The sequence below is a fragment of the Microcebus murinus genome, chromosome 28 (genome assembly GCF_040939455.1).
Source record: "Microcebus murinus isolate Inina chromosome 28, M.murinus_Inina_mat1.0, whole genome shotgun sequence".
Classification (NCBI taxonomy): domain Eukaryota; kingdom Metazoa; phylum Chordata; class Mammalia; order Primates; family Cheirogaleidae; genus Microcebus; species Microcebus murinus.
Window position 1 is genome coordinate 14,461,575 of NC_134131.1, and position 27,783 is coordinate 14,489,357.

Sequence of the window (27,783 nt, forward strand, 5' to 3'; positions counted from 1 at the left end):
GAGTACTTTTCTTTTCATCGTTTCCCCGACAAACCCGTCAGTCTGGGAGAGCCCTGGGAGTGGAAATCATGTTGCCTGGGATGCTGGTTTCTTTGTATATTATATAAAACGTATGTAAATGTCTCTCCATTCGGGCTGGGGTTTGCATTCTCCCCTTGGCTCTCAACCTGGGGGAGAAGCCAGCGGGCAGGCGGCCCTCACCCTGCCTGGCACGTGCAGAGACCCCAGCCACTCTGTGTGGGCAGGGTGCTGTCAAGACCAGACCTCTGGGGGGGGGGCGGGGGGGGGGACTCTTGGAAGGGAGGAAGCATCACTTCTTTCTCAAGTGGAGTGTTTACACCTTGCTGTAACATTTGAACTTTCACAAGAGATGTAATAATTTTGATAATAAAATTCTTAACCATAATAATGATAAAGTTGAGAACTTCTTTGTCCGATTCTGTGACCTTACCTTGCCTGGTTTTCCTAATGCTATCCTTACCTGCAAAGGGCAAGGTGGACCCACATGCCTCTTGGTAGAGGTTTTTCTTTTGCCCGTAATGGGACCAAGAACGCTGATTAAGTTTCCTTCAGCCTTTTATGATTGAAGTCAGGCCAGCATTAAGGCAAGTCTGCAACAGTGGAATTAAATGTTAAAAACTGACCTTGGTCTCATTCATTCAGCAACTGTTACTGGTCTTTTTATTGAGAAACAGTGGAAGACATTGTTTCTGATGTTGGGCTTGTGCTGATGAGAACAGTGGTCGTGAGTGGGCAGCACAAGGCCTCCTCCGTCACGGAGTTTACACTGGAGTGGGGGAGAAAGACCTAAACGAGTGCACGGTTTCAAATAGTCACGTTAACTGTTTCCTAGCACACACATGACTAGCGTGGCTGAAGGGGCCATGCCAGGCTAGTTAGGAAATGTCTCTGGGGTGTGTAAGCTGAAACCTCAGTGGTAAGAAGGCAGGCAGGCCTAGGACAAGTGAAGGTCATTCCCGGGCAGTGCAGACTGAGGCAGAAAAAGCTTGGTTGAGATGTGGTGAATGGGTGGGGCCTCGGAAGGGGGTAGAAGATGCTGTAAGAGAGGGAGATAGGGGTCAGATTAAATAGAGGAGGGGTCAGCAAACTCTAAATGGCCTAGACAGTAAATGTGTAGGTATTGCAAGCCATACTGCCTGTGTTACAATCATCAACTCTTCCGTTGCACTACAAAGACGGCCACAGGCGGCATGTGGCTATGTTCCAATAAAACTTTTATTTACAGAAACAAGGCCAGGCACAGTGGCTCACACCTGTAATCCTAGCTCTCTGGGAGGCCGAGGCGGGAGGATTGCTCAAGGTCAGCCAGCCTGAGCAAGAGCAAGACCCCCCTCTCTACTATAAATAGAAATTAATTGGCCAGCTAATATATAGAGAAAAAATTAGCCAGGTGTGGTGGCGCATGCCTGTGGTCCCAGCTACTTGGGAGGCTGAGGCAGGAGGATCACTTGAGCCCAGGAGTTTGAGGTTGCTGTGAGCTAGGCTGACGCCACGGCACTCACTCTAGCCCTGTCTCAAAAAAAAAAAGCAGCAGGGAGTGTGGGTGATATAAAGTGTCTCTTTATTTGAATGTCATTCCCACCTGCACTGAAGCTCACAGTCAGCAGCAGCAGAAGGGGCTCAAGGACCAAAATAAATGTTACCCAGTCGGACAGCGAACACGGAGGACACATTCAGACAGAACTCACTGACGGGCGAGGACAACATGGAGTTGTTCCCTGATGTCACACAGCACGGGCCCTGTTTGCTGCTGGGTTAACTCTGGTCCCATGGGGCTTCCCATGGCGCTTGCTGCGAGCCACAGGGCCCTGGAGGCTTCCCATGCCGGGAAGGTTCCCGGCTTCTCCAGGGAGGGGTTTCCCTTCTCAGTTCACACTGGGAGCTGGGGGAGGGGGGCGCCCAAGTGCGGGGCAGGACTCTCAGAGGGCCGGGGCTCTCTCCTCACCCACCTCCCGGGAGAGCCCTTCTCCCCCCGAGTCCCCCCCCCCAGAGTCGCCGTTTCCACATCCCTGGGGCTCAGAGGGACGGGACCCCCCCATCACCGTGGGCCAGAGGCTGAGCCACCTCTAGCTTGTCACCGCTGGGCCTCCCTGGGGTCCCCAGAGCAGGACAGAGAAGCTGACTGTGCCAGGCTGCCAGGCCCGGTCCCAGCCGGGGAGGAGGACACCTTTCAGGGCCCTAAAGCCAGAAGGCTCTAGCTCAGGAAGCCTTTGTGGGGTGACACAGACTGGGGAGCCCCTCTGCTGGCCTCCTGAAGGCTAAAGCCTCCTTGCATGCCTCCGGCAAAGGCAAACCATAAAGCCAGCCCCCTTCCCGAGACCGGGAAGGAACCTGCCACCGGCTCTGTGTCTGCCTCCGAGGAGCCCTCCTGGGGCCAGGGCCATGGCTTGGCCCCCCACCCGGTGTCACTCGGGAGCCCCAGACTTCAGCCCACCCTCCTCTGCTCTCCTTCGCCCAGACTCCCCGGAGACCGCTAGGGCAGCGGCCGGCAGGGTGGACGCTGGCATGGAAATGTCGCCAGAGGCCCCTTCTCTGCACCCGGCCCCACCCCAGCCCCCACAGAAGCGCGGGCCTCGCTGACTGGGCCCCGGGGCCGCCAGCCTGTGGCCTCTGAAGCTGTCAGTGCTGACCTGCACTGGGCCGGGGCTGGAGGCCCCATGGTGGGTGGCAGGAGTCCTGGGGGGCCAGCACTCTGTCTCCTTCCTCCAACTCCTCCTCTGCCTCCCCCTCCCCCTCCCCTGCATCTCAGCCAGCGCCTTCGACCCACCTCTCCATCCCCCTCTTGTCCTAGCTGGTCCCCACCCCCATCGCTCCTTGCTCCTCTCTGACCTGTCTTCCTCCCTCCTCCTCCTCCTCCTCCTGCATCCTTCCTCCTCTTCCTCCTCCTGTATCCCTCCTCCTGCATCCCTCCTCCTCCATCCCTCCTCCTCCTCCATCCCTCCCCCTCCTCCATCCCTCCTCCTCCATCCCTCTTCCTCCTCCTGCATCCCTCCTCCTCCCTCCCTCCTCCTCCATCCCTCTTCCTCCCCCTCATCCATCCCTCCTCCTCCTGCATCCCTCCTCCTCCTGCATCCCTCCTCCTCCTCCATCCTTCCTCCTCCTCCATTCCTCTTCCTCCTCCTCCTCCATCCCTCCTCTCCCTCTTCCTCCTCCTCCATCCCTCCTCCTCCATCCCTCTTCCTCCTCCTCCATCCCTCCATCCCTCTTCCTCCTCTATCCCTCCTCCTCCATCCCTCTTCCTCCTGCATCCCTCCTCCTCCTCCTCCTGCATCCCTCCTCCTCCTCCATCCCTCCTCCTCCTCCTCCATTCCTCTTCCTCCTCCTCCTCCATCCCTCCTCTCCATCCCTCTTCCTCCTCCTCCATCCCTCCTCCTCCATCCCTCTTCCTCCTCCTCCATCCCTCCATCCCTCTTCCTCCTCCTCCATCCCTCTTCCTCCTGCATCCCTCCTCCTCCTCCTCCTGCATCCCTCCTCCTCCTCCATCCCTCCTCCTCCTCCATCCCTTCTCCTCCTCCATTGTCCTCCTCCTGCATCCCTCCTCCTCTTGCATCCCTCCTCCTTCTGCATCCCTCCTCCCTCCCTTCTCCATCCCTCCTCTTCCTCCCCCATCCCCCCTCCTCCCTCCCCTCCTCCTACTGCATCCCTCCTTCTCCATCCCTCTTCCTCCTCCTCCATCCCTCCTCCTCCTCCTCCTGCATCATCCTCCTGCATCCCTCCTCCTCCATCCCTCCTCTATTCCTCCTCCTTCTCTATCCCTCCTCCTCCATCCTCCTCCTCCTGCATTCCTCCTCCCTCCCTCCTCCTCCTGCATCCCTCCTTCTACTCTTGCATCCTTCCTCCTCCTCCTCCATCCCTCCTCCTACTCCTGCATCCCTCCTCCTCCTGCATCCCTCCTCCATCCCTCCATCTCCTCCTCCTCCCGCATCCCTCCTCCTCCTCTTCCATCCCTCCTCCTCCTCCTCCTCTTCCTGTCTCCATGCTCCCTGCCCCCACCCCTGCTCTTCCTCCCGGTGCCCCCCACGAAGCCACCCTCGCCCCCCGGGTTGACTGGGGCCCCGCTGTCCTGGGGGCAGGCAGGTGCTCCCAGGCGGGGCGGACTCCTACCGGGCCGCGTCTGGCTCTGGGGAGGGTCCAGGTGGGGATGCGGGCCGAGGGCTCCTGGGGTCTCTCTCGGAAGCCACAGCTCCCAGGTGCACATCCTACGTCCCACAGAAGGGACACCAGGTGCGCCGGTGCCTGCCCTGCAGCCAGACCAGAGTGACACCACGCTCCTGCCCCAGCTTCACCCCGACCCAGGTGGGGACTCCAGGGCTCCTCGGCTTTGCTGCCAGGTCCACAAGGAAATGAGGAGTTTCAAAAAAACACGTGGAGTTTCCCCGAGTGCCCCTTGCCGGGGAGGGGGGCAGGGGGAGACACCCCCACAGTGGGGGGAGAGAAGACCTCACCTGCCCTCCCCCTGCACACTCACGCACGCACACACACGCTCATGCCTCGGCTGCAAGCACTGGCCCTCGGGCGCAGACCCCGCACATATCGCAAGGCGAGAGGTGGGTGAGGAGGAGGAGGAGGCAGGGAGGGACAAGTGACAAGGCCTGGGCGTGGGGACAGGGGTACCCTGTTCAGAGGTGATCTGCAAGTTCAAGTTATGCAGAAAAGTATCAAAGAGGCAAGACAGTCTCCACCGGTGGCAGATGCCCGGCGTGTGGGGGCCGTGGGGAGGGGCAGAAGGGGTGATGCGCCCCCCAATTCCCCACCTTTGGGGGTCCCATCCCCACCCCCCAACCCTGACAATGGGGCCCGCAAGTCTGTGCTGTACAAAACAGGCCAGGGTGGAGGGTCCAGTCGCCGGAGAGACGTCCCGGCGGAGAGGGGCCAGGCTGGCCTGGGCGGAGCAGTCCCCAGCTCCGGCTGCCTCTCGGCCACCCCAGAGCCTGGAAGTCCTTGCTCAGGCCCTGGGGGGGTCAGGCCCCCGTCTGCAGCTGGCCGGGCAGCCTGTGCTTGCTCCCGTCGGTGCAGCTCAGAGTCCTGGGAGAGCTGGGGGCAGGCCCGGCCGGGGCAGAGAAGGCCCCCAGGGAGACCGGGGGCACCTGGAGCTTTGTGGCAGATCATCGGCAAAAAAAAAAAAGTAGGAAAGAGTTGGGCCCATCCTGGGGCAGTATCTAGAATAAATTTCTGGAGGAGGCAGGAACCAGAGGAGGCCAAGGAGGACAGCCAGGCAGCAGCCCTGCAGCCCCAGGGGCTGGGAGTGAGGACCACAGGCTCCTCCCTGCCCTGGGCCGTCCAGGGCCCAGTGTGGAGGGGAGAGAAAGCCCAGGGGGCCAGGGCGTAGTGAGCTCCCTCAGGTCCGATGCAGGGAGGAGCCCCAGCCAGGCTCCCCCACGGGGCTGGAGGCCCTCTCCCCTCCCCGGGGCTGATTCTCAGCCCCGTGCCCGGTGCCCGGGCGGGCGGCGGCAGGTGAGAGGTTCAGCCTGAGATCAAGGTCTTCCCTTGGATCTTGAATAGAGGAGAGGACAGGGCAGGAAGCAGGACAAGCTGAGGTCAGGCCGATTCCTGGGCCGTGGTCCTCCTTGGCCTTCAGGGCCCCTGTGAGTGAGCCGCGGGGCAGGGGAGGACTCCCCATCCAGACACGTCGCCCCCTGGCCGCAACACGGAGCTTACTGTGGAGCCCACAAAATCTGAGAGAGAGAGAGAGAATTGCAGAGTCAGAGACCTCCGGGCGTCCGGGCTCCCTTCGCACTTCCCCAGGGCTCGGTGGGCAGCGGTGTGGGCTACACGAGCTCAGACATCCCAGCCCAGCCTCCGCCCCCAGGGCGGTCTTGAGGAAGCCATTCCACCTCCCCAGCCTCAGCGTCCTCATCTGTAACAGGGGACGGCCACTTCTCACAGGGAAATTCTGAAGGGTCGAAAAGAAACAAATCGGCCGGGCAGGGTGGGAGGCTTGCACCTGTCATCCTAGCACTCTGGGAGGCCCAGGCGGGAGGATTGCTAGAGGTCAGGAGTTCGAAACCAGCCTGTGCAAGAGGGAGACCCCGTCTCTACTATAACTAGAAAGAAATTAATTGGCCAACTAATATACATAGAAAAAATTAGCCGGGCATGGTGGCGCGTGCCTGTAGCCCCAGCTACTCGGGAGGCTGAGGCAGGAGGATCGCTTGAGCCCAGGAGTTGGAGGTTGCTGTGAGCGAGGCTGCTGTCACGGCACTCACTCTAGCCCGGGCAACAGAGTGAGACTCTGTCTCAATAAAAAAAAAAATGAGAGAGAGACAAATCAAGTCAACCAAGGACTTGGCACGGCTGTCAGCACAGAGTATATGCTGGAAATGATGCCGGTCTGTTTTATTTTATTTTATTTTTTTTGAGACAGAGTCTCGCTTTGTTGTCCAGGCTAGAGTGAGTGCCGTGGCGTCAGCCTAGCTCACAGCAACCTCTAACTCCTGGGCTCGAGCGATCCTCCTGCCTCAGCCTCCCGAGTAGCTGGGACTACAGGCATGCGCCACCATGCCCGGCTAATTTTTTGTATATATATTTTTAGTTGGCCAATTAATTTATTTCTATTTTTGGTAGAGACGGGGTCTCGCTCAGGCTGGTTTCAAACTCCTGACCTTGAGCAATCCGCCCACCTCGGCCTCCCAGAGTGCTAGGATGACAGGCGTGAGCCGCCGCGCCCGGCCTGTTTTATTGTTTATCTTTGCTCCAGAGGTCTTTGATTCTGAACTGAACTGCAGGCGCTCGCTCCTCTTGAACCCCCAGCTCCAGGCAGGCAGAGTGGGGCTCCCTTACATTGCCTTTTCTTTCTTTTCTGCTCCGTAAGTGAGCTTTAATTTCATCGCCTTCTTTTTTTTTTCTTTTTTTTGAGACAGTCTCGCTTTGTTGCCCAGGCTAGCGTGAGTGCCGTGGTGTCTCAGCCCAGCTCACAGCAACCTCAAACTCCTGGGCTCAAGCAATCCTCCTGCCTCAGCCTCCCGAGTAGCTGGGACTACAGGCATGCGCCACCATGCCCAGCTCATTTTTTTTCTATTTTTAGTTGTTTGGCTCATTTCTTTCTATTTTTAGTAGAGACGGGGTCTCGCTCTTGCTCAGGCTGGTTTCGAACTCCTGACCTCAAGAAATCCTCCCGTCTAGGCCTCCCAGAGTGCTGGGATGACAGGCGTGAGGGCGCCCAGCCAGCACCACCTGTTGGCACTGAGTTGTCGAGTGGCTGTAGCGAGAGTGGGAAGGACGGGGCGGCAGTCGTAGTCTTGCACTTCCGGAAGCTGCCACCGGAGGGCAGGCGCTGCCCTCACACCAAGAGCACAGAAACCCGCGGGGCTGCGGGCTCGATGGGAAGCGGCCCCTCAGTATAGTTAGCAGGCCCGCATCCCAGGGGGAGGGAAAGGGGCAGGAAATCTCTGGCCTCATGAGTCTAAGACGGGCAGCACAACAGTGAGGAGGAGCTTGGGCTTTGGACGTGGACCTGGCTTAAAATCCTGCCTGCATCACACCTTGTGGCAAGTTACTGGAGCTCTCAGAACCTGGACTTTCCTTTTTTTTCGAGACAGAGTCTCACTCTGCCACGGGCTAGAGTGCCATGTGTGGCATCAGCCTAGCTCACAGCAACCTCCAACTCCTGGGCTCAAGAGATCCTCCTGCCTCAGCCTCCCGAGTAGCTGGGACTACAGGCGTGAGCCACCACACCCGGCCTACTGGAGCTCTCCGGGGCCGGACTTGCTTTCTTACTGGTAAACTGCGGTCTCAGTGCCTGCCCGGTGGGAGGACTGACAACTGTGAGCATGCGCCGTGTGCCAGGCCCAGCGTGCTGCGTTACAGGCGCACGGCAGCCCTGGGAGGTGGCACTGCTGTTCTCACCAGCTTCATTTTAGGAAGTGCAGGACACTGACGCTCAAGGTTAAGTCATTCCTAGGCTCAGCCTGCCTCCGATGCAGACAGTCTGCCTTCGCAGTGTGAGAGCTCAACCACAGCCGTAAGCTACCTCCTGCCAATCGAGGTTACACAGCTCATTCATTACTGCCTTTAACTCCCACTGCAACGTTGTTCCCGCCTTACAGGTGAGAGACTTCAAGACGCAAATACAGGCCGGGCGCGGTGGCTCACGCCTGTAATCTTAGCACTCTGGGAGGCCGAGGCAGAAGGATCACTCAAGGTCAGGAGTTCGACACCAGCCTGAGCAAGAGCCAGACCCCGTCTCTACTGTAAATAGAAAGAAATTAATTGGCCAACTAATATATATAGAAAAAATCAGCTGGGCATGGTGGTGCATGCCTGTAGTCCCAGCTACTCGGGAGGCTGAGGCAGGAGGATCGCTTGAGCCCAGGAGTTTGAGGTTGCTGTGAGCTAGGCTGAGACACCACGGCACTCACTCTAGCCTGGGCAACAAAGCGAGACTCTGTCTCAAAAAAAAAAAAAAAGAAAGAAAAGAAACACTTGCACTTGTGTATGGGAAGTCACTACAGAGATGTTCACGGCAGCATTCTCAGTCATAGGCAAAACCTGGAAACCTCCCTAATAGCCCCTGAAGGGAGAATATGTAATAAACTACTCTTTCTTCCTCTTATAATGATGTGTGTTGTGTGCAGATGCATAAACAGGGGTCTGGTGACAGCAATACCCCTGAAACTCTGGCCTTATCTGTAATATTTTCTTTGCTGTGTTTTAATGCTATGTGATATATGCAGAAGTTTACATGCAATAGACAAAGTGTAAAGTACATGGGAATAAACTCCAGGAAACTCACCATTCTAGAACTATTAACTCTACTGATAATTTGCATATGCCTCACTGCCCCCAGTCCCCAGTGCTGATTTCCTCCCCTCCCATGCCAGCCACAGGTGACCAAGGCCTCATCCTATTTATCATTGCCATAAAAATACCTATAGGCCGGGCGCGGTGACTCACACCTGTCATCCCAGCACTCTGGGAGGCCGAGGCGGGAGGATCGCTCAAGGTCAGGAGTATGAGACCAGCCTGAGCAAGAGCGAGACCCCGTCTCTACTGAAAATAGAAAGAAATCAACCGGACAACTAAAAATATATAGAAAAAATGAGCCGGGCATGGTGGCGCACGCCTGTAGACCCAGCTACTCGGGAGGCTGAGGCAGGAGGATCGCTTGAGCCCAGGAGTTGGAGGTTGCTGTGAGCGAGGCTGAGGCCACGGCACTCACTCTAGCCCGGGCAACAGAGTGAGACTCTGTCTAAAAAAACAAACAAACAAAACAAAACAAAACAAATATATATATATATATACACACACATATCTCACTCTGTCATCTTCTGGAACTTGACTGTTTTTCCCTCTTCTCCGCGTTCCGCTGTGAAGACGCAGCCGCGCTGTTACAGTCAACTGAGGTGCGTTCATGCTCACAGTTGCAAACTGCTCTTGTGATGTGAGCATACTGCCACCGTGCATTTATCCTCCCTCCCACCCGGAGGCCATTCAGGTTGTCTGCAGTGGTTTTCCGCAGTGAGCCTGCTTCCGCCGCACGTTCACTCACTTCCTGCGAGCGTGCGCGCCAGGGCGAGCTTGCTGGTCACAGGCACGCGCAGAATGAGGGAGAGTGTCAAACTGTTTAAAAGGTGGTTGTACTGTCTGTCTTACGGTGTCTGATTTTTGACATTTTTCTTTTTCTTTCTTTTTTTTGTTTCCCCAGAGACAAAGTCTCACTCTGTCACCCAGGCTAGAGTGCTGTGGCGTCAGCCTAGCTCACGGCAGCCTCCAACTCCTGGGCTCAAGCGATCCTCCTGCCTCAGCCTCCCGAGTAGCTGGGACTACAGGCATGCGCCACCATGCCCGGCTAATTTTTTCTATATATATTAGTTGGCCAATTAATTTCTTTCTATTTTCAGTAGAGACGGGGTCTCGCTCTTGCTCAGGCTGATCTCCAACTCCTGACCTCCAGCGATCCTCCCGCCTCAGCCTCCCAGAGTGCTAGGATGACAGGTGTCAGCCACCCTGCCCTGCCTGGCCAGGTGTCCTATCTCTGTGTCACTGTAACGACTTTTGTGCCTTTGAAAATGTCCAGCCAGCCCCACAGGCCGCCAGCCACCCTCCGGCCCTCGGCGCCCACTCGCCTTTGTTCTCCGGCTTGAGATCCTCCTGCGGCAGGTCCGTCTGCCGGTTGCCCAGCACGAAGGCGAGGAAGGAGAGGATGAGCGCGTTGAGGATGCCGATGATGGCCAGGATGTAGGCCCAGCGCACCGAACAGTCCCCCAGGGAGTACTTCCCCGTCTTGGCCCCGCACATGTCGCGGATGGTCTCGGCGTCCCAGCCGTCAGGGAAGATCATGCAGCCCAGCACCAGGCACAGCGCTGCGGGCGCGGCCACCGCCGCGGTCGGTTGGGAAGCCAGGGAGGAAGGAAGGGAGGAAGAGGAGAGCAAGGCCCTGGCGCCCCGTGCGCGCAACCCAGCCCCGCCCGCCGGCCCCCACCCGGCAAGGGCCCCCCAAAACCTCTTCCGGGCGGAGACATAGACACACAGACATGCGAGGGCCTGCGCTGGGCCTCCCAGCTCCAGCAACAGAAACTTCTGGACCCTCCATGCCTCTGTCTCCACCTTCAAACCAACGCTGCCGCCTCCTCCTCCCGGAAGCCCTGCAGGATATGGGAGAAGACGGCACAGCACAACCCCGGCCTTCAGCTTCCTCTGTCTCCCTGTCTTTCATCTCAGCCCGTCCTCACCTAATGGTCTGGCCCGGTTGCTTCCCTTCTCTTGGAAGCGCGGGACGAGGACTGGCCGGATGCGCACGGTGAGCACTGCGCTTGGAGCGCTGGGTGCCAGCCCGGCCCTTCCCCGCGCTCAGGCCGCTCCTGAACCCCGCTGGGCCCGCATCTGTGCGGTGAACCCCACAGTACTTACCTGGTGGGGAGGAACCAGGAGGCACGGAGGAGGTTCTGCGTGCCAGGCACTGGCCCTGTGTGTGCTCGTGAGTGGGCAGGTGCACCTGGATTCTAGCCTCAGGGAGCTGGGGGGGGCAGGTACATGATAGCATTAAGAAGGCTGGCCCTCCTCGATTTTCTAGATGTGCCACTCTGAACAAATTCCTTCGACTTTGAGCCTCAGTTTCCTCATCTGTAAAATGGGAACAGTGGTGGCACCCTCTAGCTGTGGGAGAGGATTGCAGAGGCCACGAAGGTAAAGTGCTTGGCACAGTTAAGTCCCGGACCAATCTTGGCTGACAGTGTCAATACGAGTCATAAGGAGAAAAATAATAATTACACAGATAAGAAAATAAAGAGGGGACCGGGGCACGGTGGCTCATGCCTGTAATCCCAGCACTCTGGGAAGCCAAGGCAGGAGGATCGCTGGAGGTCAGGAGTTTGAGACCAGCCTGAGCAAGAGCGAGACCCCATCTCTACTAAAAAATAGAAAGAAATTAGTGGGACAACTAAAAATATATAGAAAAAATTAGCCGGGCATGGTGGCGCATGCCTGTAGTCCCAGCTACTCGGGAGGCTGAGGCAGGAGGATCGCTTGAGCCCAGGAGTTTGAGGTTGCTGTGAGCGAGGCTGACACCACGGCACTCACTCTAGCCTGGGCAACAAAGTGAGACTCTGTCTCAAAAAATATATATGTGTGTGTGTGTGTGTGTGTGTGTGTGTGTGTGTGTGTGTACGGTGTTTGGGTATTTTTTCTGCCTTCTTTCAGAATTTTTTCATTATCTTGGATTTTCTCTAATTTGAATATGATATACCTAGGTGTAGGTTCTGTTCTGTTTTGTCTTTTGATATTTACCCTGCTTGTTCTCTGAGCTTCCTGGATCTGTGGTTTTGTGTCTGACATTAATTTGGGGGAAATTCTCCAGTTTTTTTTTTTGTTTGTTTTTTTTTTTTGAGACAGGGCCTCACTCTGTCACCCAGGGCTAGACTCTAGTATGGTGGCATCATCATAGCTACATGGTGTGCCACCATGCTCGGCCTTTCAGTTATTATTGTTTCAAATATTTCTTCTGCTCCTTCTTTCTTCTCCTTCTGGTATTCTAAATACCATATGTTCTACCTTTTGTTTAGCTGTCCCTCAGTTCTTGAATATTCTGTTTTGTTTTGTTTGTTTCTTTTTTTCCCCCCTCTTTTTCTCTTTGCTGTTCAGTTTTGCAGGTTTCTATTGAGATATCCTCAAACCCAAAGATCCTTACTTCAGCCCTGCCCAGTCTACTAAAAAGACCATCACAGGCATTCAGAGGCATTCTTCATTTCTGTTACACTGTTTTTGATCTCTAGCATTTATTTTTTGGTTCTCCCTATGAATTTGATCTCTTTGTTTACACTACCCATCTGTTCTTTTTTTTCTTTGTTTTTGACACAGAGTCTCACTCTGTTGCCCAGGCTAGAGTGCCGTTGTGTCAGCCTACCTCACAGCAACGTCAAACTCCTGGGCTCAAGCAATCCTCCTGCCTCAGCCTCCCCAGTAGCTGGGACTACAGGCATGCACCACCATGCCTAGCTAATGTTTTCTATATATTTTTAATTGGCCAATTAATTGATTTCTATTTTGGCCAGGAACGGTTGCTCATTCCTGTAATCCTAGCACTCTGGAAGGCCAAGGAGGGCAGATTGCTCAAGGTCAGGAGTTTGAAACTAGCCTGAGCAAGAGCAAGACCCTGTCTCTACTAAAAAATAGAAAGAAATTAATTGGCCGACTAAAAATACATAGAAAAAATTAGCTGGGCATGGTGGCGCATACCTGTAGTCCCAGCTACTCGGGAGGCTGAGGCAGGAGGATTGCTTGAGCCCAGGAGTTTGAGGTTGCTGTGAGCTAGGCTGATGCCATGGCACTCTAGCCTGGGCGACAGAGTGACACTCTGTCTCAAAAAATAAATAAATAAAAGGAAGGAAGGAAGGAAGGAAGGAAGGAAGGAAGGAAGGAAGGAAGGAAGGAAGGAAGGAAGGAAGGAAAGAAGATAATGAGACCCAACTATATGTTGTCTTTTAAGAAACCCATTTTAAATATAAAGACACATAGAAATTAAAAGTAAATGGTTAGAGAAAAATATACCATGCTAACATTAATCAGAATATATTTGGAGTAGCTAAACGAATTTCAAACAGAGTGGACTTCAGAGCAAAGAAAGTTATCACGGAGAAAGAGGCATTACTAAGTGATAAAGGGGTCACTTCTTCAAGAGACATGACAATCCTCAATGTGCATGTGCCTAACAACAGAGTGTCAAAATACATGGAGCAAAAACTCATACAATTGCAAAGTGAAATAGATTGTATAACAGTTGAAGACTTCAACACCTTTGTTTTGGCATTGGACAGATCCAGCAGGCAAAAATTAATAAGGACATAGTTGGATTCAATGGCACCATTAACCAAATGCACGCAAAGGACATCTACAGATCACTTCATCCACAGCGGGTGCACCTTCTCTCAAGCTCACATGGAATATCTACCAAGACAGACTGCGTTCTGGACCGAAACCCACACCCTAACAAATCTAAACAACACATCATACAGTGTCTGTTTTCAGAACACAATGGAATTAAAGTAGAAATCAATAACAGAAAGACAGCTGTAAAATACCAAAATACTTGGAGATTAAACAGCAGACTTTTATTTATTTATTTATTTTTATTTTATTTTATTTTTATTTATTTTTTTTTTTTTTGAGACAGAGTCTCACTCTTGTTGCCCTGACTAGAGTGCCGTGGCGTCAGCCTCGCTCACAGCAACCTCCAACTCCTGGGCTCAGGCGATCCTTCTGCCTCAGCCTCCTGAGCAGCTGGGACTACAAGCATGTGCCACCATGCCCAGCTAATTTTTTCTCTATATATTTTCAGATGGCCAATTCATTTCTTTCTATTTTTTAGTAGAGACGGGGTCTCGCTCTTGCTCAGGCTGGTTTTGAACTCCTGACCTTGAGCAATCCGCCCGCCTCGGCCTCCCAGAGTGCTAGGATAACAGGCGTGAGCCACCACGCCCGGCCTGTAGCTGACTCCTTCCAACGGGCCTGCCGGACTGGAGTAGGAGGAAGACTTTTCACCAATAACTTGTCACACCTGTTGAATTCAGAGCCGTGTGAATAAATCACCTTTGGAAACTGTAATGTGGGTGGAAGTGACTGCTAGTGAGTGAGTATGGCAAGAGATTTTCATTCACCTGGAATGAAATAATTAAAGCAGCAAAGAATGGCAACACACAGCCCAAATGTAACCCACGGAAACAGTGGATTCATCTCAACAGCTGAAAAACGAAGTCTTTAAAGCCCTTTTGACTGTGCTTGCCAATTTCAAGGAATTTATCCTACAAAAATGCATGTGGACACACGCTAAGATTTAGCCATGAAGATGTCTGCCACATTGTTATTTGTAAGACAGAGAAAGAGAGACAGGAGAGAGGAAGAAGAAAAGGAGGAGGAAGAAGAGGGAAAGAAGAGAGGCAAGAGGAGGAAACATAATCAAGGGAGGGAAGAAAGAAAAAACCACCTCAACCCCACCCATACAGGAATATGGCACTGTCACACCCTGCAATGCAACTCAGCTATTAACAGTGTATCGAGGCCGGGCGCAGTGGCTCACACCTGTCATCCCAGCACTCTGGGAGGTCAAGGAGGGAGGATCACTCAAGGTCAGGAGGAGTTCGAGGCCAGCCTGGGCAAGAGCGAGACCCCGTCTCTACTAAAAATAGAAAGAAATTAATTGGACAACTAAAAATATATAGAAAAAATTAGCTGAGCATGGTGGCGCATGCCTGTAGTCCCAGCTACTTGGGAGGCTGAGGCAGGAGGATCGCTTGAGCCCAGGAGTTGGAGGTTGCTGTGAGCTGGGCTGACGTCACAAAACTTACTCTAGCCTGGGCAACAGAGTAAGACTCTGTCAAAAAAAAAGAAGTGCATACGTGAATGTTCACAGCATTATTCATAATAGCCAAAGGTAGAAACAACCTAAATTTCCTCCAACCAATGAATGGATAAACAAATATCCACAGCACATACAATGGAATATTATTTGGCCACCAAAAGGAAAGAAGTATCAATCCATGCTGTAACGTAGATGAACCTTGAGAACAGTGTGCTACGTGAAAGCCATCAGTCACAAAAGACCACATACTATATGGCCCCGCTTTTTTTTTCTATTTTTTTTTTTTTTTTTGGAGACAGCGTCTCGCTCTGTTGTCCAGGCTAGAGTGAGCGCTGTGGCGTGAGCCTCGCTCACAGCAACCTCACACTCCTGGGCTCAAGCGATACAGACATGCGCCACCATGCCCGACTAATTTTTTTTTCTGTATATATATTAGTTGGCCAATTTATTTATTTCTATTTATAGTAGAGACGGGGTCTCGCTCTTGCTCAGGCTGGTTTTGAACTCATGACCCCGAGCGATCCTCCCACCTCGGCTTCCCAGAGTGCTAGGATGACAGGCGTGAGCCACCGCGCCCGGCCATATATGGCCCTGTTTATGTGAAATATCCAGAATAGGCTCATAGAGAGAGACAGAAAGAAAATTAGTGGTTGCTTAGGTGCTGGGGAGGAGGCGGGGCAGAGGTCAGGGGGTGAGAGCTAAAGGGTAGATCGTTTCTTCTTGATATATAAACAAAATGATATATAGTGATATATAAGTGATATATAAACAAAATGTGGTATATCCACAGCACATACAATGGGATACTACTTGGCCACAAAAAGGAAAGAAGTATCGATCCATGCTGTGACGCAGATGAACTTAAAGGATGAACCTTTAGTACCCTAACGTTCATTGTAGTGACGGTCGCACAACTCTGAGAATTTACTGAGAACCATTACATAGTTCACTGCACATGGATGAACTGTATTACATATGAATTCAATCTCCACGAAGTTGTCACACCAAAAAGGGGGTGGGCAGTGCGGTTTCCCTCTCTCTCCACCTCGCTCCCCGCTCCCCAGCCCCTCTCTCTTTCTGTTATCACTCACTCTGAAGTCTGCTGCCAGCGCTCACATGAATGTGCTTAGACGTGGACCCTCCAGCCCTGGCTGAGGTTTGTTTTTTTTTTTTTTTTTTGGAGACAGAGTCTCGCTTTGTTGCCCTGGCTAGAGTGAGTGCCGTGGCGTCAGCCTCGCTCACAGCAACCTCACACTCCTGGGCTCTAGCGATCCTCCTGCCTCAGCCTCCCGAGTAGCTGGGACTACAGGCATGCGCCACCATGCCCGGCTAATTTTTTCTATATATTTTTAGTTAGCCAATTAATTTCTTTCTATTTATAGTAGAGACGGGGTCTCGCTCTTGCTCAGGCTGGTTTCGAACTCCTGACCTCGAGCGATCCTCCTGCCTCGGCCTCCCAGAGTGCTGGGATGACAGGCGTGAGCCGCCGCGCCCGGCCCCGGCTGAGGCTGCAACTTCAGGAGAGACCCTGGGCCAGAGCTGCCCGCCCATCTAAGTTGCTGCTCCCACATCCCTGCGACTCACAGAAAAGAGAGAACAAATGCTTCTCGCTTTCGCCCACTAAACTTTAGGGTAATTTGTTATGCGGCAATAGATAACTAACACACCATTCATGTAGAAAAGTTGTTTGCATTTGCTTGTGTATCTATGGGCTTTTCTTGAAAAGGGTACTCAATAAACTGGTCACCGTGGTTGCCTCCGGGAGAAACAAGTGGAGGAACTAGGCTAGGAAGGAGGCTTATGTCTATATATGCTTTTTGCCTTCTGAATTTTGTACCATATATATATATATATATTAACTTTTCCTAAAAGTCAATAGAAGTCTGAAAAAAAAATTTTTTTTAATTTATTTTTTATTTTTTGAGACAGTCTCACTCTGTTGCCCAGGCTAGAGTGAGTGCCGTGGCGTCAGCCTCGCTCACAGCAACCTTAGACTCCTGGGCTCAAGCGATCCTCCTGCCTCAGCCTCCCGAGTAGCTGGGACTACAGACATACGCCACCATGCCCGGCTGATTTTTTCTATATATTTTTAGTTGCCCAGCTAATTTCTTTCTATTTTAGAAGAGATGTGGGGGTCTCGCTCTTGCTCAGGCTGGTTTCGAACCCTGAGCGATCCACCTGCCTCGGCCTCCCAGAGTGCTAGGATTACAGGCGTGAGCCACCGCGCCCGGCCTGAAGTCTGAAAAAAAATTTAAACAATGAATTTAAAAAACCCTTCAACAACTGTCTGCTGTCTATGAAGACAGTCTACACTCCTGACCGGGAGTTAGCAGGCCTCTCCAACTCAGCTCCTGCCCCCATCCCCAACCCTGACTCTCACCTCTCCTTGCGCTCATCGCTTGTAGTCCCCAAAACACACCAGCTGTCCCCTCCTTGCCTTCAACCATACCATCTCCTCTGCCTGGCTTGCCCTTCCCTTTCCTCCTCACCTTTTATTTTATTTATTTATTTATTTTTTAATAGAGTCTGGCTCTGTTGCCCGGGCTAGAGTGCCGTGGCGTCAGTCTACCTCACAGCAACCTCAAACTCCTGGGCTCAAGTGATCCTCCTGCCTCAGCCTCCCGAGTAGCTGGGACTACAGGCATGCGCCACCATGCCCGGCTTACTTTTTCTATATATATTGGTTGGCCAATTAGTTTCTTTCTATTTTTAGTAGAGACAGGGTCTCGCTCTTGCTCAGGCTGGTCTCGAACTCCTGACCTTGAGCGATCCTCCCGCCTCGGCCTCCCAGAGTGCTGGGATTACAGGAATGAGCTACCGCGCCTGGCCAGTTTATGACGTCTTAAATGCTTGCATCATCCCACAAGTCCAAACTCTGAGCATCTGGGACTCCTCGCGAACTGTTCTTCACTTCCACTAAGTCATGAGAAAAACAGCGACCATTGTTTGCTTTCTAGACACCAGAATTGCACTCAGCATTTTACACCCATCACTGCCAAAGTCATCTCTATCTTACAGCTGAGGAAACTGAGAGGCAAACCCACTTCTCCAAGGCCACACAGCTCGGCAGGGCAGAGTGGAGATGGTAAGTCCTCTGCTCTTAGCCTCCAATCCCACACAGCCTCCTCCAGCCCTTAGCCAGGCTTTAGCTGGAGTCCCTAACCCAGCAGCGAACTTCCCTGTGGCTACCTTCACCCGGATCTACCTGGGACTGGATGTGTGATCTCTGAGCCAGTCATTTTCATTTTTCTTTTTTTTTTTTAAGACTAGTCTCTTAGCACTCTGGGAGGCTGAAGCGGGCGGATTGCTCAAGGTCAGGAGTTCAAAACCAGCCTGAGCAAGAGCAAGACCCTGTCTCTACTATAAATAGAAAGGAATTAATTGGCCAACTAATATATAGAGAAAAAATTAGCTGGGCATGGTGGCACATGCCTGTAGTCCCAGCTACTTGGGAGGCTGAGGCAGCAGGATTGCTTGAGCCCAGGAGTCTGAGGTTGCTGTGAGCTAGGCTGATTCCACGGCACTCACTCTAGCCTGGGCAACAAAGCGAGGCTCTGTCTCAAAAAAAAAAAAAAAAAAAAAAAAAGACTAGTCAAGTGCAGGAGTGAGGAGAGGGAAAGTACCAGAACAAAGAGTTCCATCTGTAACTGACTGTGAACAATCACGTGAGATAACTCACTACCTTCGGACCAGCCAGAGGAAGTTATTTTCCTTTCCTTTCCTTCCCTCCCCTCCCCTCCCCTCCCTTCCCCTTCCCCTTCCCCTTCCCCTTCCCCTTCCCCTTCCCCTTCCCCTTCCCCTTCCCTTCCCTTCCCTTTCCCTCTCCTCTCCTCTCCTCTCCTTCTTTTCTTTTTTTTCTTTTCTTTTTTTTCTTTTCTTTTTTTTCTTTTCTTTCTTTTCTTTTCTTTTCTTTTCTTTTCTTTTCTTTTCTTTTCTTTTCTTTTCTTTTCTGACAGAGTCTCACTCTGTTGCCCTGGCTACAGTGCCGTGGCATCAGCCTAGCTCACAGAAACCTCCAATTCCTGGACTCAAGTGATCCTCCTGTCTCAGCCTCCTGAGTAGCTGGGACTGCAGGCATGTGCCACTATACTTGGCTAGTTTTTTCTATATATTTTTGTTTGTCTAGCTAATTTCTTTCTATTTTTAGTAGAGATGGGGTCTCACTTTTGCTCAGGCTGGTTTTGAACTCTTGATGTTGAGCGATCCTCCCTCCTCAGCCTCCCAGAGTGCTAGGATGACAGGCGTGAGCCACCACGCCCAGCCTCTTACTTTCTTCTGAACGGAATGATCTTGCTGAAAGAGTTGTTCTAGGAGCCCCACAGGACTGAAAGAGATACTTCAAATCAACTTATCAGATGGCCCCAGTCCCCCATTGTACAAATGAGGAAACTGAGATTTAAACTACTCATAAGAGCTCTGGCACCTGTCCTGGTGTCACTCTATTAAGCAAAGTGAATCAGTCACTTATCCAGAGAATTCAGAAGTCTCTGAACAAAATGGAACAAACTGCTAAACTGTCGCCTTTGTGCAGGAGAGCAAAGGAAAGTGCCCTGGACCAGAAGTCCGGAGACCCAGGCCTTAGACCTAGTTCCCTCCCTTACTGGCTGTGTGACTTTGGAAAAACCCTTCCCTCCTCCATGCTCAGTTTCCTTTCTCTCAAACTGGGGGGAGGGAGGATTTGAAAGAGCTGATCTCTAAGACCCAGGAAATCCTGCGATTACATGGGGGTGGCAGACAGCTCATCAAATCCCAAGATTAAACCCACATGGATTACAGAGAATTTGAAGTCCAAGAGATCAGCAACTCATCTGCAGACTCCAAATTAAGGCTGAGGAATTGGGGGTTCCAGCTGAGCATATATTCTTTCCAGCTTGCCTTTGGAAGAAAAATAGAATGAAGTACATAATAATACCGTGTTTCCCCGAAAAGAAGACAGGGTCTTATGTTTGTTTTTCCTCAAGAAGACACCCTAGGGCTTATTTTCAGGGCATGTGTTATTTTTTTAAGGATGGTACAACCATCTACATTGATTCAAATACAGTGAAGTCGTCTTCTGGAACATCATCCTCACTCTCCAAACCCCGAATCCCATCCTGAATGTCTTGTGACTCTGTTTCCTTTAGCACCACCGGCCCCGATCTCTCCTGCCGAGCACTAGAGCTGTCACGGGGCGGAGGAGAAGGGCTGCTCGTGTTCTTTCCCGCACCGCGACGACACGCACGGGTTGTGCAGACGCTGCGCAGCCACGCCCGTCGCTAGGGCTGATTTTCGGGGCGGGGCTTCTATTGTGCACATGCTTAGACATCCTCCTAGGGCTTATCTTATGGGTAGGTCTTATTTTCGGGGAAACACGGTATCACCTCTCTGGGTACCACAGAGAAATACAGACCGATATCCCCCACATCCTAAAATTCTCCTTTCTCACCCTCTTCAAAGAATCCTAAAAGATCTACATCTAAGTTGAGTAGGGGGGCAGATGGATTTGAAACAAGCTCATTATGTCTACTTCTATACATACACTGCCTTCTTCAAAACAGTCCTTTTAGGAGTTTGGGCAATTCTTCAAACAAGGCAGTAATTCCTCCCTGCGTTTGTAAAAGCCGTCCTCTTTGGGGAAGCAGACCAGCCACATGACTTTGTCCTCACACTTTGGCTTCCATCCCAAGTGACAATTCTCAATTTGTTCATCCATTGAATTATCTACACTTGACCCTGGCGGTTTCCAGCCATTTCCAAAAGTTACATTCCTCCTTTAAAAGATGGAGTTTTCCCTTCAGTGAAGATACTCAAGAGAATACACCAAGCCAATTGCCACAAAGCTTTGAGCAGTGAAATCCTCAGCAAGCGATATAACACCTCCCGGGCCGGGACACTTGTTGAATGTCCTGAGGTGCTTATTTTTAAAAACAGTCTCCACTGCATGATTATCACATTTTCCCTTCTATTTCTCATCCCTGCAAGGCCTCAAACTTTTTTCTAGCCTTCAGCAGCCCTCTTCCCCCATCCCTCCCATCCCCAGGGCCCACCTTCCCCAGCCCGACTCCCTTCCCTGCCAGCAATTAGGCAAATGCCCAAAAGTTGCTGAGTCTTTAAAATCTGCCTTCGATTGAATTGATCAAAAGGTGGGTGGAAGCGGGGAATGCTAATGGATCCTGGAACTGTCTCAGCATTTCTCATTCCCAAAAGGGCCCTCTCTGGTTCTTAGCCAAATGGAGGGTCCCAGGAACCCATTCCCGCTGGGCATGGTAGCAGAACCCTTCCTGCTATGGAGTGGGAAGAGTGGAGACCTGCCTTCCACAGACCCACGCTGGCGGGTGCTGCCGGCCCCCACATCTCAAACGCTGGCTAGGCACTGCAGACTACCTCTGCTCCTTACTCATCACAGTGCTCTAGAGATTGCAAGATACTCTTCCATTTGTCCTGTGTTACAGACGAGGAACCCAAGCCTCAGACAAGCAAAGTGAGACACTTTGATTATATCAGCAAACTAAAGGTCCAAGGTCAGATCCCTTGCCTCCCCATCTCACACTTTCTTCAACATAACAGAAATCAGTTGTACCTAGAGTGACCCCTCATTCAGATAAATATTTCCCCGAAGACAGCCAAAAAAGAGACCCTTGGAGATGCTGACATCATGCTAAACCATCAATAAATGCAGTCCTCATGAGTGGATTAATAAAATGTGGCACGTGTACACCATGGAGTACTATTCAGCTATAAGAAACAACGGTGATAGAGCACCTCTTGTATTTCCTGGCTAGAGCTGGAGCCCATCCTACTAAGTGAAGTCTCCCCAGAATGGAAAAACAAGCACCACATGTCCTCACCGGCAAATTGGTATGAACTGATCAACACCTCAGTGGACATAGAGGAATAACACCTATCGGGTGTCGGGCAGGTGGGAGGGGGAGGAGGGGATGGGCATATACAAACATAATGAGTGAGATGCGCACCCCATCTGCGGGATGGACAGGCTTGAAGCTCTGACTCGAGGGCAGACGGGGGTGGGGGGGGGAAAGGGCAATATACGTAACCTTAACATTCATATCCCCATAATATGCTGAAATAAAAAACAACCTAAAAATGTAAATAAATGCAGTCCGCTCATATCCAAGCACACAGACCCAACCGCCCAATTCTAAGTCTCTGCTCCCTTGCCCTAAGCTCTCTCTGTCTCTGTCTCATCAAACCTCCTCCCCAGTGGCTGCTGAGGGTCACAGCCAAGGAAGCGGGTGTCTTTAACACAGAGGGGAGCCCCCTCCCCCCGTACCTTACCCCGGGGGTGCCGCCCACGCCCCCCGTCCCCTACCTGCCAGCAGCTGCATCCAGGCGCAGATCTTGTAGACCGTGGCCGTGTTGCAGAAGAAGAAGAGCGAGAAGCAGGTGATGCAGCCGAGGATCAGCACCATGGAGAGCAGCACGAAGAAGGCGGCCGCCTTGAAGGCGCCGGACGGGATGGTGCTGAAGTCGGTGAAGGAGCCGCGGCAGGTGAGCTCGCGGCCAGCCAGCCCGCTGCCCACGCAGTAGTGGAAGAGGCCGAAGTAGCCGGGCTTGGGGGTGCTCACGCTGTCGCCCACCCAATAGGGCTGGATGAAGACCACCACGTTGATGATGGCGAAGCAGATGGTGAAGATGGCCCACAGCACGCCGATGGCCCGCGAGTTCCTCATGTAGTGCTCGTGGTAGAGCTTGGAGGCCTCCTGCGACGGCAGCATGGTGCCGCGGGCGGGGCCGGCGGCGGGCTGGGGCTGGCGGGGCCGCCGTCCCGGGACGGGGCGCGAGCTGTGGAGAAGTGGCCCGGGGTAAAGGCACTCGCGAGCCTGGGGCGCAGCTGGGAGGCCCCCCGGGGGGAGGGCTGAGATGGGGAACACAGGACGGAGCTGGGGGGACCAGGGGGGCTGAGATGGGGAACACAGGACGGAGCTGGGGGGACCAGGCGGGCTGAGATGGGGAACACAGGGCTGAGCTGGGGGGCCTGGCATGGGGGGCTGAGATGGGGAACACAGGACTGAGCTGAGGGGTGGGAGGGGTGAGATGGGGAACACAGGACTGAGATGGGGGGCCCAGGGTGGGGGGCTGAGATGGAGAATACAGGACTGAGCTAGGGGTCCCGAGGTGGGGGGCTGAGATGGGGAACACAGGACTGAGATGGGGGGCCCTGGGTGAGGGGCTGAGATGGGGAACACAGGACTGAGATGGGAGGCCCGGGGGGGGGGCTGAGACGGGGAATACAGGACTGAGCTGGGGGTCCCGGGGTGGGGGGCTGAGATGGGGAACACAGGACTGAGCTGAGGGGTCGGGGGGGGGGCTGAGATGGGGAACACAGGACTGAGCTGGGGGTCCCGGGGTGGGGAGCTGAGATGGGGAACACAGGACTGAGCTGAGGGGTGGGGGGGGGGCTGAGATGGGGAACACAGGACTGAGATGGGGGGCCCGGGGTGAGGGGCTGAGATGGGGAACACAGGACTGAGCTGGGGGGCCCGGGTTGGGGGGCTGAGATGGGGAACACAGGACTGGCTAGGGGGCTTGAGGGGGCTGAGATGGGGAACACAGGACTGGCTAGGGGGCTTGAGGGGGCTGAGATGGGGAACACAGGACTTAGCTGGGGGCCCCAGGGGGGCTGAGATGGGGAACACAGGACTGAGCGGGGGGGCCTGGGGGGGCTGAGATGGGGAACACAGGACTGAGCTGGGGGGGCCTAGGGGGGCTGAGATGGGGAACATAGGACTGAGCTGGGGGGTCAGGGGGGCTGAGATGGGGAACACAGGACTGAGCTGGGGGGGCCCAGGGTGGGGGACTGAGATCAGGAACACAGGGCTGAGATGGGGAACACAGGGCTGAGCTAGGGGGCCCAGGGTGGGGGACTGAGATGGGAAACACAGGGCTGAGATGAGGAACACAGGACTAAGGTGGGGGGCCTGGGAGGACTGAGATGGGGAACACAGGACTGAGTCGGAGACCCGGGGTGGGGGACTGAGATGGGGAACACAGGACTGAGCTGGGAGGCCTGGGGGGGCTGAGATGGGGAACACAGGACTGAGCTGGGGGGGCCTGGGGGGACTGAGATGGGGAACACAGGACTGAGCTGGGGGACCTGGGGGTGGCTGAGATGGGGAACACAGGACTGAGCTGGGGGGTCTGGGGGGACTGAGATGGGAAACACAAGACTGAGCTGTGGGGCCTGGGGGTGCTGAGATGGGGAACACAGGACTGAGCTGGGGGACCCGGGGTGGGGGGCTGAGATGGGGAACACAGGACTGAGTTGGGGGACCTGGGGTGGGAGGGTGAGATGGGGAACACAGGACTGAGCTGGGGGATCTGGGGGGACTGAGATGGGAAACACAAGACTGAGCTGTGGGGCCTGGGGGTGCTGAGATGGGGAACACAGGACTGAGCTGGGGGACCCGGGGTGGGGGGCTGAGATGGGGAACACAGGACTGAGTTGGGGGACCTGGGGTGGGAGGGTGAGATGGGGAACACAGGACTGAGCTGGGGGCGGGGGCTGAGATGGGGAGGTCAGGAGGGGGTCACGAGTGTCCGGGAGCGGTGTCTGAGGCACAGGCAGAGCCCTCCTGTTGGGGGCCATACGAAGGGGCCATGGGAAAGTTGAGGGGGGCCTGGGATGAGGATACGGGATGTGGAAGTAAGGGGGGGCCTGAAAGTGGCCATAGGGGGTTAGGGAGGGGCCTGGGGGCAGAGGTGCCATGGGGAGGCAGCAGATCGTGTTGGAGGATGAGCAGAGGGGCTGGATAATGCGGAGCCCAGAAGGGAATTTGGGGGGCTGGTGTTGGAGGTGGAAGGAGATCCGGTGTTGGGGGTCTAGAAAGGGGCTACAAGGCCGGGGAGGAGGGAACGAGGGGAGACAGGGGTCAGCACTGAGGATGAGGAAGGCGAGATGGGGGCTGGGGCAGGGAGTGGGGCCGGCAGCAGCGTCCAGAGGGCAAAGCAGCGGGACGGGGATCGAGCTCGAGGGGGCCGGGGCTGCAGCTGCCGGACCGGGGCGGGGGCAGGGTGTCCCCAGGAGCCAGGGCTGGGTGCAGGCTGGGGGCGGGGGCTCTCTGGGCCGAGCGGAGGCAGGACCAGGGCGGGCGGCGCTGGGGACGGTGCTGTCCCCGGGGCGCGGGCAGCGGCGGGCCCCGCAGGGCCGGGCTGGGGGTGCAGCGCCCCGCGCCCAGGCCAGACGCGCGCGGGGGCGGCGGGGACACGGCGCCGGGGGACCAACCTGGGCCCGGGCGGGGACGGCGGGTCCGGGGCGGGCTCGGCCTAGGCGCCGCGGCTCTGCTCTCCCGGCGGCGGCTGCCTCGGCCCAGGCGGCGGCCTCCGCGCGGCCTCCATCTTGCTCGGGCTCTCCCCGGGGCGCGCTCCCGCGCCGAGGCGCGCGCTCCCGTGCACTGGCGCGGCCCGGCTGAGGCGCGCTCCCGCGCAGGCGGCCCGGGGGAGGGGCGCTCTTGGTCCTGGAGGTCCGGGGAGCAGGTGCGCACGGGCCCCGGGGCCCCCTCCGTGGCAGGGCCCTGCGATTTTGGGGGGCTCCCTTCTTGCAGCCCGAGGGGTGGTCCCCACTGTGTCAGTGAAAATGGGGCTCTGGCCAACCGGGACATCATCTGGCAGGAGAACTGCGTCTCTCGCTCCCGAATTCCCTCCTCTGCAACCTCTCCGCTTCAGCGCCTGGAGTCGAACCATTGCGCTCCCAGCCCTTTGGGTCTTGCAAGTGCTGAAGGTTCCCCGAGTCTCCTAGGAAACTGCCAGCACCCCTGGGAAAGGGAGCCCCCTAAGCTGTAGCAGCCCACACCTGCCGTGAAGATTCATCGGCCACCAGCGCAAGAAGTGGGGGCCTGAGGAACAAGGCACGCAGGGTGAGTAGAAGGGGAATAGGGCAGAACGGGCCAGGAAATGGTTGGTTTCCCGCCCCACGCTCTCCCCAGCGGCCTCCACCGTAAAGGTGTGTTGAGGATCAAATCATCCATCTCAAGGGGCCTGGTGAGGCCACAGAGCACCCCGAGGGAGCCAGTTTGGGTCATTTCTTTCCCTGTGGTGAAAAGAGCCTTTGGCTTGGATGATGTGGGTTGGAACCCAGACAAACTGTAAACAGCACTGTCTCTTTGACCTTGCACTCCTGCTCTCTGAACTTGTGTTCACCAGTAAAGGAGGCAGATTAAGCCCCACTTCATTGGTGTAAGTATGTTGGGGGAGGTGGAGGTGTGAAAAACAATCCATGTTTGTGGGGCCCAAGCGCTGTACCCCACCCAGGGGTCGATCTGTCAAAATCTATGTCTATCTGCCAAGAAGTATGCACGATGGCCAGCTGTTGCTCTTCCAGGGAGCCAGAGGACTGATCTTTTTTTTCTTAGATTGTGTACTTCCTACTTTTTTTTTTTTTTTTTTTTTTTTTGAGACAGAGTTTCACTCTGTTGCCTGGGCTAGAGTACTGTGGTGTCAGCCTAGCTCACAGCAACCTCAGATTCCTGGGCTCAAGTGATCCTCCTGCCTCAGCCTCCCGAGTAGCTGGGACTACAGGCATGTGCCACCATGCCCGGCTAATTTTTTCTATATATATTAGTTGGCCAATTAATTTCTTTCTATTTATAGTAGAGACGGGGTATCGCTCTTCCTCAGGCTGGTTTTGAACTCCCGACCTTGAGCAATCCACCCGTCTCGGCCTCCCAGAGAGCTAGGATTACAGGCGTGAGCCATCGCACCCGGCCATAATTTCTTTCTATTTTTATTAGAGCTGGGGGTCTCTCTTTCACTCAGGCTGGTTTCGAACTCCTGACTTTGATCTGCCTGCCTCAGCCTCCCAGAGTGCTAGCATTACAGGCGTGAGCCACTGCACCCAGCCGGTTGTTGTTGTTGTTGTCGTTGTTGTTTTTAATGTCCTTATTTGGCAAAACAAAAAATAGGCAGCCTTATTCCAACGCCGAATTTTTATGACAATTATGGATTCATGAAATCCCACAATTTGGAGATCTCAGACCCACGTGAATCGATCTCATCTTGGGCCCAAACACAAGAAGCTCAATAAATTTGGTTTCCACCTTCCACTGGTTCCTTGCAGGGGGTATCCTGGCTTCTCCTGAGAAGTCTGCCATCCTGGAATCATGGGTCTTTGGAGAAAGTCTCATTCTATATATACCTTCTCCCACCTTTCGGGTGGAGAACCAAAGAAGAAGAGGATTGGCTTATCCAGATGGGTGGGTGGACTCTGCCTATCAAACTGATCAACTTGATTCATTAATCTACTCATCCATCCAGGAAATACGTGTGGACCCCTGTGGTGTGCCGGGCACAGGCTCTGTGCTAGGCACTGGGGTGCAGGTGGAGAGTAAAACGGGCATGCTGACTGCCTTGAGCTCACCTGGAGCTCACAGCTTCATGGGGAAATGAAAGGCCGTAGGAAGAGGAGCGGGCGAGTGGCCATCCTCAAAGAGCATCTCAAGGCCGGGCACGGTGGCTCACGCCTGTCATCCTAGCACTCTGGGAGGCTGAGGCAGAAGGATCACTCAAGGTCAGGAGGAGTTCGAAACCAGCCTGAGCAAGAGCGAGACACCGTCTCTACTAAAAATAGAAAAAAATTAATTGGCCAACTAAAAATATTTATAGAAAAAAATGAGCCAGGCATGGTGGTGCATGCCTATAGTCCCAGCTGCTCAGGAGGCTGAGGCAGGAGGATCACTTGAACCCAGGAGTCTGAGGTTGCTGTGAGCTAGGCTGATGCCACAGCACTCTAGCCCGGGCAACAGAGTGAGACCCTGTCTCAAAAAAAAAAAAAAAAAAAAAGAGCATCTCAAAGTCTCCTTCTGTGAGTATTCCTGGTTTGGGTACTGTTCTGAACATATCAAGTTATTCCTTACTCTTTACTCCTTACTCTGCTTGAATTATTGCCTTTTGTTTTTTTTCTCTAGCCTGCTGAGCCAAGCTAGGCAGTCCTGGAAAAAAAAGTTATAAAAGTCCATTTACTACTGTCCCTTAAGGCA

The 27,783-nt window shown here is 54.0% G+C and overlaps 1 protein-coding gene across 1 annotated transcript; it reads right to left on the reverse strand.

Annotated features, from left to right (window-relative positions):
* Positions 1-5,154: 5,154 nt before the first annotated feature.
* LHFPL4 (LHFPL tetraspan subfamily member 4) lies at positions 5,155-25,173 on the reverse strand. The gene is made up of 4 exons (XM_012760696.3): positions 25,035-25,173; positions 22,122-22,594; positions 10,086-10,322; positions 5,155-5,696 (listed from the first exon to the last, which is right to left on the reverse strand). The coding sequence occupies exons 2-4, from the start codon at positions 22,525-22,527 to the stop codon at positions 5,596-5,598; spliced, it is 744 nt and encodes a 247-aa protein (XP_012616150.1). The 5' UTR covers positions 22,528-22,594; positions 25,035-25,173; the 3' UTR covers positions 5,155-5,595.
* Positions 25,174-27,783: the final 2,610 nt, after the last annotated feature.